At 42.1% G+C, this 12,152-nt stretch overlaps 1 protein-coding gene across 3 annotated transcripts in view; it reads right to left on the bottom strand.

Annotated features, from left to right (window-relative positions):
* RTTN (rotatin) overlaps positions 1-8,955 on the bottom strand; it is an 86,461-nt gene extending 77,506 nt beyond the window's left edge. For 2 of the 3 annotated variants that reach the window (XM_083449987.1, XM_083449985.1), the window contains exons 1-8: positions 8,480-8,777; positions 6,431-6,618; positions 5,778-5,973; positions 4,945-5,031; positions 3,223-3,313; positions 2,765-2,879; positions 2,495-2,645; positions 680-845 (exon numbers count right to left, since the gene is read on the bottom strand). In XM_083449987.1, coding sequence (XP_083306113.1) covers positions 680-845; positions 2,495-2,645; positions 2,765-2,879; positions 3,223-3,313; positions 4,945-5,031; positions 5,778-5,973; positions 6,431-6,618; positions 8,480-8,588 — 1,103 coding nt within the window. In that variant the 5' untranslated portion in view covers positions 8,589-8,777. Of the gene's footprint in view, positions 1-679; positions 846-2,494; positions 2,646-2,764; positions 2,880-3,222; positions 3,314-4,944; positions 5,032-5,777; positions 5,974-6,430; positions 6,619-8,479 lie in introns of all 3 variants that reach the window. The other variant, XM_083449986.1, reaches the window with a different exon arrangement.
* Between the last annotated feature and the right edge of the window lie 3,197 nt (positions 8,956-12,152).

Below are 12,152 nucleotides of genomic sequence, written 5' to 3' on the forward strand. Positions count from 1 at the left end.
ATACTACATTTTGCATACTGTCTGCCAAGGTAATTTGGGACATTCAGAGTTGCGTTGCTTCTTGACTAAAGGTAGTGATTAACGAGCCAGTCATCAAGTCTCTGAAAAGAGACACGTTTTCTTCTACCTGCTTATTAGCTCTGCAGTTATTTTCGTTCTTGATGAAGACCTGCTTCACACAGGAGCACTGAGCACTCTCCAGGTGACTTAGCAGCTATCAGTTACAAGACTCCAGCTGCTCTGGGAAGCCCATGCCAGTTGGCATTCATTCATTCACAATAACAGTAAGCAAAAAGAAATGAACTGAATTATGTGGTTCATTCAGCATACATGACCCTCAACCTATTATTGCGTTAACTCTGCATGTATGTGGATCTTAACATGTGGTTTTCTCAATCAGTTCTAAGAAGACGGCTCTATATCTGCACCCCTTTGCCTATGCACTGCTGTCACATACAGGAAGTCATGGTCAATACTTACAGTGCTGTCTGACATTTGTAAAGATTTCTAGACAGGAATAATAGATTTTAAAGTTTCAAGCTTGGTTCTATAACACATGAGGCTAGTAACACACATTTAAAGTACAGAAGCTCCAATCTTTAATTTGAAACAAACAAAGGCTACCGACTGAAATAGGATAACAAGTATATGGTATACAACAAAAATGTTACTGGCCAACCTTGAAGATACTGCATCCCAGTCTTGACCATCACCTCTGGGACGCTGACCTGTACGTCCTATCACGGAAGGTCGAGGACTACTACTTCCAGGGGATGCATTCTGAGAATGAACGGATCTTCTAGCATCGTGGCCGTAAGACACTGAGGAATTCTGGGAAATGGTACCTTATATGACATTAATGACAATCAGGCTTTTGTGTGCAGCAAGCACGTAACAAATAAGATGGACAACACTTCAAGAAATTTACAATGTTTTCTATCCAGTAGAATACAATTGAATATTAGCCAGGGTTTAGGTCAACATTCAGAATGCACTTCAGACCATCACTGGAAAGACTGCTATTTTTGCTACTAAAAATTTATCTAGAATAATTCTTATTTTGGTAGGTTTCCTTCCACTATATATTTTTTTAAGCAATGGAAATGTTTTTTTAAAAACTTGTAAAAAGACTTGCTTTAATGAATTATGCTGTGAACTTTGATCAATTATTTGTCTTCAGATGCATTCCTTCTATATTCAAGCTTACTTAGTGAACCTAAAAACTTGTAAGGCAGAGACAGGAGGCACAATCATGCGATAGCTTGAGCTGTGGATCTGCCAATTTACACATCAACAGCTATATTAACATCCTATGTGAGGCAAGCAGAACCAAACTAATTATCTTTGCACTATTTGCCTCAACAACTCTCTATTCTCTGTTGCATATAGTGCCAGTGCAACTGTGTATCAACACTAGTTGGATACACTATCTCTTGGGAGTCTGAATCTGTTACCAACTTCCTGTCATTAAATACTTTGTTTCCCAGAAAACACACTGTTGTTTCAAGCAAAACTCAGGTAAATATGTAAAATATCTAAGGAGGAATAGGCTTCCTAGCTGCAGGAAGCATAAATAATATCGGAGAGGGGTTATGGTTTTGTTTGTTATTACGTTTTGTATTTTTTTATATTTTTATACTGTAACCACCCTGTGATCCTAAGATGAAGGGAGGAATATAAATTTAATAAATAATAATAAAATATGCAAGGCAAGTCTAAATCCTGACCACCTGTGTTTTCTCTTCCTTATGTTCACCCCACCTGGTATTAGCAATGTGGACTGAATAGCAGTCTCCAGCAAACAGATAAATGAAGCATGTTATAGATTGGTATAGTTGGATACCAGTAAACATTCATCTACATATATTGTTTGGGACAGCGTAAGATAATGGAATCATCTGATATCTCAACTTGTTTATTGCCATGTTTTCTCACCACCACCACATCTGATTTATTGTTACAATGATATAAGTCAGAAATGTATTGCACTATGTCTCTCAATACTTGGAAGATAAAAACATGAAAACAATAACACACAAACAAAAGAAGTGTGCAACATTGTGGTAGAAGAAACCTGAGTGGCATCTAATGGTAACTTAACTGCTTTATGAGATGTATCCGTATGATACATTTGGAGGAAGTATGGGGTTAAAAATGCAAACAAACAAACAAGAATGAAATTATATATACAATTTTTACTATAACTATAAATTATTTAATGGATAGAGGGGGAGAGAGAAACAAAGTATTTGCCCAATGTCTAATCAAGAGTCAATTTATTCTTTTTGTTGCCTATCCTTTTCCGACCAAGTAGGGATTTTTAGTCCAGTCTGAATCTGTGCTGAACTGTGCTGAAGTTGGCATTCTTTTAATATGTGTTTTTATTGTTGATTTGTTTATTATTCAATTGTTTCAGGAAACTTTATGGGAAGCAATTCATCAATGAAATGAAAGAGAGAGGGCGGGGGGGGGGGGGAGAGAGAAAGATACAAACCAGTTTCACTTGAGACAAAACTTGGATCTCTATGGAAGTTCAGTCTGTTTCTTAAGAAGGTACATAATTGCTGCAGACATAAGACAGCTTGTAAGGCTAAACGGTGTTGTCCATCTCTTCCGAAAGCCAGTGTTGTTAGCGACAGAAGACTCTGAGGTAAACGAAAGTCACCCATTATTAGAACTTAGGCCTAAACATATATGTAAGCAAGCAAACCAAAAAAACGCTAACACTTCTAAATGAAATATTTTAGTTAAAAGCATTTCTAACCTGAACAATCTTTGGTCTCTGAAGAAATATCTCAGCAGGAAAGTCTTGCATGATGACATCTTGTAGAAGCTCACAGGTATTCCAAATTATACTGTGATTTTTGCTTCTCAGTGAGCTGTAAAGTACATTTGAACTTTTACTGCGAACTTGCTTTGCAAAGCTATAGTAATCAACTCCATCAGTGGCATAATTTTTTATCTGATTTGATTATATTCCACCCTATCACCAAGGCTCAAGGAAACTTATTTTTTAAAACAACACACACACACACACGCTGGGTGGGTGGGCAGGGAGGAGACGAGGCAAACAGGTAGCGCTTTCATTAATAATTCCGTGCATTGCTCCAGAACAAAAGAAAACTGCTGCAGTTCTTATAGAACTTGCACTTTAAAGAAGAAATGTAGCAACTTTTATTCCCTTTCACAAAACACAACAAAGCTACAATTAATTTCACATACCTTTCACTTGATGAAAGAACATGTCTATCTGTTGTGGTCAGGGATAACCATGGAAATGTAGAAAATTTCAAGGATTTCACGCCGTGTTTCACTGAGGATGGAAGAAAGGCTATTTTTACTGTGTGCCATATACTGAAACACAGAGCAAACAGGTATCATTCAGTGTTTCCATTGTAGAAACTGATAAGCACTCCTATAGCGGATGACTCTTATCTCGTTTCCCCATCCCAATATACCTTTTTCATTGTTTGAAACCTACAATGCCCAACACTAATTTTCAAAGGCTTAAATGGTAAGAAATATGAGCTAGAGTTTTGTTTGTTTTGCTTTGCCCTGGAGCCATTTTCTAAATGTAAAGTAGGGGGGGGGGGAGCTAGGGATGCAATCTAAAAGATTATTAACAAAAGCCTATCAGAAAAGACAAACTGGTACATTTTTGACAAACCATTTTGATCCAAGGTTATATTTTTGAAAAAGAAGAAGACTGTAGCTGTTCGTTCCACCTGCCAATTAGGGCTGGTATCCAAGCACTTCCTTTTGATTGCATAAAATTCCAACACTGGTATAAAACTTACTTCTAAGTTGTTAACAAGTTCAATAGTTGAAGATCCCCTCCTCCTGGATTAACTCTTTCTCGGGTGTTAGTTTTTCTGCCTCCCCCCGCCCCATGCCATCTATCTTTTCTTATACACCTGATTCTCAATCCGTTGCCCAGGGGCATAGCTAGCTGCTCTGGCACCCGAAGTAGCAGGGATGGGGCGAGCTGCCCACGGGGGCAGCGCAGAGATCCGCCCATGGGGGCGGCGTGGCGAGCTGCCCACGGAGTCCGCCTGGCAGGCGCAAGCTGCACTCTGCCGTTTTGGGCAGCGCAGAGCCCAGAGCCACTGCATCACTCCCAAAAGAGACGTGTGGTTCGGGCGTGCTGCAGTCCAGGCCCCGCAGTAAGTGCCATTTTGTCACCCCCTCAGGGAAGACATCTGGGTCAGACCGCACCCCCCCACACACACACACTCCCCTTTCTACGCCCCTGCCACTGCCTAGTCTGTACCTTTCTTTCACTTACATTGGCTCTGGGATCCTCTCCCTTAAGCTCCCCTACATTAAGGATCTTTTCCCTATCTTCATCCTGCTGCATAGGCAAGGCTAGGCCTATCTTTCGTCACCATGTGAGGTTTTAATCATAGCCAGACTGACAATTTGCCAAGGAATCAGGTTCCTTCCTTTTATCAATTGTCAACTGGCAACAGCTATGCTATTAATATGGACAGGAGAAATCCTTGCACCCAAATTTCCTTATTTTCTCTTCCAATCTACTTTTCTTGTGTGTTTTGTCTTTTAGTTTGGAAGCCAAGGACATAACTTTTTTTTTAATGGCTCTATAAGGTGCTCTAGGAGCCTGCTGGAAAAAACATTAAAAGTCTCAAAAAATAAATACATGTTTTCCCCTTCCTTCACCTAACTGAAAACTTTGTTCCCCCATTTGCTCTGAATGTTCATGAACATTCCATGATATACCAGCTCATCTAACTGGTGTCCAAGGCTTCAACCACCATAACCACAATACAGGTGGGTTTATCTATTTAAAAAACACCAGTAAAACAAAAAAGGAAGAATCTTTAAACAAGGTTGAAACTTCATTCCTTCTCAATGGTGTTCAACCACACTAACAAATCTAGAAAACTGTCCAACACATGTTTACTTCATTTTTATAAAGTTACCTACCAGATAGCTGTTTTGGTGGTATTCCCATCTCTTGCAAATTATTTCCCCCTTGATCAAAGTATCCAGCATTAGCTTCTTCTGACAATACTTAAAAATATAAAACCATAGTAAGTAGCAGCATTAACTGTATTAAATAGCTTCATTTTTTTTAACTCTATGAATCATATACAGTCATTTTTCCTTTTTAAAAGTAGATCTGTTTCCTTCCAGTATTTTCATTTTGTAATGGTTCTAGGGGTTGCTCGTGCGTAAGTTGCCTTTACTCCTGGCTAGGTTGCATGGTTGAACCCTTTCTGTCAGGACAGCCTCAAGATCCGTGGCTGCCTCAGTCGCTGACAGAATCCGTCAGTGGGTGTTTCTTAAACCGCTTCCAACATAGAAGCTGTTTGACGCCCAGTCTCCTCCCCCGTTGCCTGCGCGAAAGTTTCCTGCGCAAGGTGGGCGTGGGCAATGGAGCACTCGTACCCTCGCTGGTCTCCGGCGAAGAGTCCTGGAGCCACCCCTCCGATTCCTCTATCTCCTCCCCTTTCCCACTGGTGTTACGCTGATTGCCTTCCCCAGCGGATGGGCTATCCCTCCTTCTACTAGGACCCTCTCCACCATCGTCCGGGAGCCTCCTCTCCGCCTCCCGCTCCGGTGGCAGTTCCCTGACACATTTTTGAAGATTTATACTTTCAAATCGCCAATTCTCTCTCTGAAAATCACTGAAGTCACAAACACAGATACCATTAACAAAGGTTTAGCATCTGGGCTAAGTAACTTGATATTTTCAATACAAGGCACACATTTTGCAAAATAAAAATAAAAATGCTGCGTATAAAGGTGTAACTTACCTATATTAGTCACTGCTGGCAAGGGCGTTTGATAAGACACTTCCTGATAATCAGCAGAGATTTCTGAAGGCAACACAAATAGCCCATCCAAAATCCCATCAATCACAGCCTGTAGGTTTGGATCCACATTTGGACGAAGTTGAGTGAAAAACTCCACTGCCCCAATCCCAACCAATTGTTCCACAGCAGACGGGTGCTAAAATTAGAAATATGATATGAAGCTATAGCTATGGGAGAAGCAAGAACCTCTTGGAGTGTATATACGTGAAAATAAATCATATATCATAAAGACACCACAGTCTCTGCTGTTCCTCATTCCAAAGGAAACACAAACACTGGGTAAGGGCCTCTAACCCCTGGAATTTTGCATTGCTCAGAGATTGGGGTGGTGTGCAAAAATAATTTAGCTTCATATGCATAGCAGAGGATCTCAGAAGGAGCTGAATTTAGAAGATAACCATGTACTGAGCATCTCATTCAAGTCACCTTTCAAAAGAAATACATCATGGCATATCATTTTGCTTTCCAATGTTCTTTTAATGCCGAAGTAGCATTACATTAAGTGGGGTAACATGTAAGTACTTTTCAGCATGGATATGGACAGTAGATGGTTTGCCGTTTTCAAGAACATGTAACAAAACAGATAACTGTACCTTCACCAGGTTGCTCACTAAATTCAGAACCTCTTCTTTCATTGGTACTACAGGAAAGTTGAACCACTCCAGAAGACTGAGAAACAGGAGTTTTTCTTGAACCAAGTCATCATATGTAACCAAGTTGTGATCCAATTTACACAAAATATTTCTAAGAGCACGTTCTCTAATTTCAGCCAGCTGATGACCTGTTCATAAAAATGAAACGAAAATGGAAGAAGTTTCAGAAGTTCAGCTGATACTTTAAATCAGATGCACTGGTTATTCCCAGTAAGTTCAGCTCAGAAACCAGCTTCCCAAGTCTTTCCTCCCAATAGGTGTTAAGAAGGTGGTGGACTCTCCTCTCCTTCATGGGAGGTTTTAAAGCAGAGGTTAGATGGTCATTTGTCAGGAATTCTTTCGTTGTGGTTCCTGCAGTGCATGGGGCAAGACCCTTGGGATTACTTCCAACTCTACAATTCTATGATTCTAAGACTTTAAACCTTTAAACAAATAAATCAAGAGAGGCAAAAATATTTGGTAATGGTACTACACAGAAAATTTTAGTTGATCCTCTACTCCGGACCATAAGACATACATATCTGCTCTTCATTTCCATACCTCTGTCACTCACATACTGTTTTCCCCTTCCCACCCACCCCCCACCCCATAAACCATTTTTTATCTTTCTTCATGAGCAACAGCAACTTGATTTGACCTTAAAAGCTGCCACTCAGAAACTAATCTTTTAACAAAACAAAAAAATAAAACCAATAGGTTTACATATGCCTAACTCTGCATCAAACTGGAATATATAAGCATCATGGATCTAATTCAGAAAACTTTTAGATGGTAAAACTATAGGTGAAGACCAGCAGCATAGTGTCAGTTGTAGGCCACTGGGGTGGGCGCACTCTGGGCAGCGGGCATCAGCCTAGCCCTCTCTGCTGAAGTGACCCCACCTCCACCAAAGCAAAGCAGGGCATGCTGAACCACCTGCACAGCCATGCAGAGAGGAGCCCAGCTGGCCAATGCAGCCATTGGTGGGCAGAGAGGAGCATCAGGCCACACTGGGGGTGCCTGGTTTGCCCCAGCCCTCCTGGCACGCCCCACACTATGACCCTCGTGAAGACTTTGATTATAAAACTAAACACACTTCCTACAGTGCCCTATTTACTTCAATGGTAAAAATGCCTAACGAGAAGCAGGATTGAGCTGGGTATTCCCTAATCAGAGTCGCTGGAATGGGATAAAAATAATAAAATTGTTGTTGCTGTTGTTAGGTTTGTTTTCAAATACAACTCAATAACCACAGTTATGTAATGATCTTTTGCTCACTGCATCACGCTGTGCAAACTCCTGTACACAATTTGATTTAACTCAAGTCATCGCATGGGGATGAGGCAAGAAGAGAAAGCTAGTGAGCATTCATTTAAATGAACAGCACAGAAAATACACTCATCAAATTTACAGATGACACCAAACTGGAAGGGGTAGCCACAGAAGACAGAACTGGGATTCAACAAGACCTTAACAGATTGGAGAACTGGGCCAAAACTAACAAAAGGATTTTCAATAGGGACAAATGTCAGGCTCTGCACTTAGGCAGAAATAACCAGCTGCACAAATATAAAGATGAGGGACACCTGGCTTGCCAGCAGCACATGTGAAAAGGATCTAAGGGTCTTGGTAGACCACAAGCTTCACATGAGTTAGCAGTGTGATGCAACAGCAAAAAAAAACCCTAATGCTATTATAAGCTACATCAGCAGATGTATAGTATCCCAATCAAGTAGTACCACTGTATTCTACTTTGGACAGACCACACACAGGGAGAACTGCATAGCATAGCTAGGCACTGCAAGGGGCTCCACCCCACTGGAGAACTGTGTCCAGTTCTGGGACTCGGACTGCAGCCCTGCGCGCACTGAGCACGGAAAACAGCAGCTGCGCTCTGGAGGAAAGTTTCCCTCTGCCGCTTATCCCGGCGCCCCTGGAAGCAGCGGCTGCGGCGGCTCCAGGGCGCTTGTCTCCGCTAGCCAGAAAGGGAAAGGGGCTTCCACCACTTACGGAGCTTCCAGACGAAGGGCGACACGGACAGCTCCGTCGGAGGAGACGACGCGGCGGCGGCGGAACGCGCTGCCATCGCCGCCACCGCCTTCCCTGGGCGGCCCCACATTCAACCACCGCGCCGCAAGCGAGCGCGAACTTGCGAGAGGCGGGGTTGGGGAACGGAGCGGCGGCGGGCCATGTCGCGAGAGCAAGCGGCGAGAACGGTTGCCCGAAAGGAGCCCCTGGGAGCTGTAGTCCGTTCTCCGTCTCCCGTTCCCTCAACGGCTTGCGGGGGTGGCGGAAGTGGAGATTTCTTGCGTCGGCCAGGTTTGCGTTCTCGCGAGCCTTGAGCCGAGGCTTCCGGATGGTGAGGGTTTGCCGTTGCCTGGGAAACAAGCTGCTCAGTCCGCTCGTTCGTTTGCTCGCCCGCCGCGGTTGCTTGAGCGGCGGCTGTGTCTGAGTCCCGCCTCTTCTCCCGCGCGTAGCTCCGGGGCGGAGAGGAAGCTGCGCTTAGAAGCTGCTGCTGCCTTCCCGTCCCCTGAAAGCGCGACTCCATGTGTGTTTATTTAGACGCCAGTCCTGCTGATTCCAGTGGGACTTCGGCGCAAAAGTCACGAAGTGTAGACGTATTAAAAGGAAAGAGTCGATTCACTGCTCTTACTAAGACACGCTCCTAACTCCGCTTACTTGGGAGTTGTGAATTCACTTTTTAATCAATCTGACAAACCAGTAATAATAAATAAATAAGAACGAGACCATTCCAGTGAACCTATCCAACCTCCCAAAATTTCAACACCTCTTGTGATGGTTTGACCCCTTTCCGTTCTAACAGTGCAAATTCTACAAACACCTTCCATATCTGCTTAAAATCATTTCTCTTGCGTATTCCCCGTCTTACCTTAATGGCACATGTTAATTTATCCTTAATAGCTTTATTCCACACCTTTTTATACCATTCTTCCGTTTTATATTCTGCTTGCCCCCTTCCACTTCCTAGCTATCATAATCTGTGCTGCTGTCAATAAATTTGTGAGCAAGTCCTTCACAGCCTGCGAACCTTCCACGCCATTGCAAATAGATAAATATAATAATAATAATAATAATAATAATAATAATAATAATAATTTTTATTTATACCCCGCCCTCCCCAGCCAAGGCAGGGCTCAGGGCTGCTTACAAGCAATAATAAAAACAAGTTGAATGATTACAACTTAAAAGCAAAATTAAAATACAACATTAAAATATTGAAACATTAAAATATTAAAATGTAGCCTCATAATGCTACCTCCTATGAATTCACTTCTGAGTAGGCACAGTTAGGACTGTGCTGTGTGTTTAGATTGCACATGCAACCTCCGCAAATGGCTCTGCATTTTACACTGCTGTCTACTTGCTACCATTTTGCCCTGCACTATACTGTATAGTCAGCTGTCTGGGGTAACTCAACTCTCTCTGGTCCGTTTGGTGTGTGTGGCTTGCTTAAAAAGCTGACTGACTGCATGTAGTCATGTCATTGAACCAGATATTCCATGTGCAGCTGGATAGCTTAGTTGGTTAGAGAATGGTGCTGTTAACACAAAGGTTGCAGCTGCATATTCCTGCATTGCAGGGGGTTGGACTAGATGATCCTCAGGGTCCCTCCCAACTCTACGATTCTGTTCTGTTTTACAGCCCAAAGCTTCAAGTTACAGACAAATATACAACCACAATCTGCTGACCTGTGGAAAAGCCACTTCTCGCAGGGAATGAAAAGTTACAGGAAGCAGCAATTAATAGACAATATATTCATCACTGTTATTATTTATTTAATTAATTTTTCATACTGTCCTCAATCCAAGGATAATAGTGCGGTTTACAATATAAAAAAAAACACAAAAATATGTAACATAGTAACAAACAGAAACACTACCCCACCACACAGAGAGATAGAAAACACTGCAGATTGAAACATCTGGTTCTTGCTGGAAGCAGCTGTTCCTGATTCATAGGAAAGAGGTTACTGAACTGGAACAACATTGTGGTCTGGTATGATATCACGTGGCCAGAAACAAGTTAGCAAATGCTAAGACTGTTGTAATGATCTTCTGTATGATTGTTACCCCAATGTCCAAGACTTCTGTGCTGTTTTGAATAATAATAATAAAGGTTTATTTGGCTATGTTAGAAGAAAGAGGAAGAACAATTAGTAAGTCCCTTGCGTGGAGAAGATTGAGAAATGCTTTTGGGTGACAGAGAGAAAGTGAAATTGTTCAACACCTACTTTGCCTCTGTCTTCACCCAAAAGGAAAGCAGTGCCCTACCTGATGACAACAGAATAAAATATGCAAGGAGGGAACTGCAGCTCAAGATAGGAAAAGTGATGGTAAGGAAACACCTAGCTACCTTAAATGAATTTATATTTCCAGGGCCTGACAAGCTGCAATCAAGGGTACTAAAGGAGCTTGCATGTGTAACATGAGAGCCTCTGTCTATAATCTTTGAGAATACTTGGCGAACAGGTGAGGTCCCAGCAGACTGGAGCTGGGCAAATGTCCCAATCTTCATAAGGGAGAGAGAGAGAGAGAGAGAGAGAGAGAACTACTGATCAGTAAGCCTGACATAAATTCTAGGGCTCTTTATAGACCACAAGCTTTACATGAGTCAACAGTGTGATGCAGCAGCAATGAAAGAAGCAAATGCTATTCTAGGCTGCATCAACAAAAGCAGGGAAGTAATAGACCCGCTCTATTCTGCCTTGGTCAGACCACTTGTCAAATTTTGGTGTCCAGAACTGAAGAAGGATACTGACATGGTGAAATATGTGCAGAGGAGGGCTACTAAGACAATAAAGGGTGTGGAAACCAAGCCTTCTAACAAATAGTTTAAGGAGCTGGGTACGCTTAGCCTGGAAAAGAGAAGACAGAGGAGATATGATAGACGTATCTAAAATGCTGTCACATAGAGGATAGAGCAAGCTTGTTTTCTCCCGCTCTGGAGGCTAGGACCCAAACAAATGGATTCAAGTTACAAGAAAGGAGTTTCCAACTGAACACCAGGAGGAACTTTCTGACAGTAAGAGCTGTTTGACAGTGGAACAGACTGCCACGACAGGTGGTGGACTCTCCTGGGAGGTTTTTAAGCAAAGGTTGGATGGCCATCTTGCCTGGATGCTTTAGCTGAGATTCCTGCATTGCAGGGTATTGCACTAAATGACCCTCGGGATCCCTTCCAACTTTACATTTCTATGATTTGAAGATTTATTTATTTTTTAAGTTTATTGTATCTGGTGACCTCAGATTCTGGGCCAGCTTTCTTCTGAACAGCACCCTCGGTATTTCCACAGAAGATGTGTAAATAGTTTTTACGCCTTTCATTATTATACAGGATAAATAGTAGAAGAGAGGCATTTGTAATGACAGTGAGGATTCTGACCAATGTAGGTTTCAACTTGCATTCCAGCCACTGTTAAAGTAGGCTTCTTTAGCCTTATGTATGAAAAGGCCCTAATAGACTGTTTGAGAAAGTTGTTCAGGAGCAGACATTTCCTTTTACAAGGAACTAAGAAGCACCATTAAATAAAGCAAGAGAAAAGAATATCCAAACTATCCCATAACATTATAATAGGGATCAAATTGTAATAAAGGTAATTGTTCCTCTCATTTCTCTCCCCCCCCCCTTGCACGGGTATGCTTCTTCACTTCTTTCCCCTTGT

Source organism: Podarcis tiliguerta (assembly GCF_965153285.1).
Source record: "Podarcis tiliguerta genome assembly, chromosome: 7".
In the NCBI taxonomy this organism is placed as follows: Eukaryota; Metazoa; Chordata; class Lepidosauria; order Squamata; family Lacertidae; genus Podarcis; species Podarcis tiliguerta.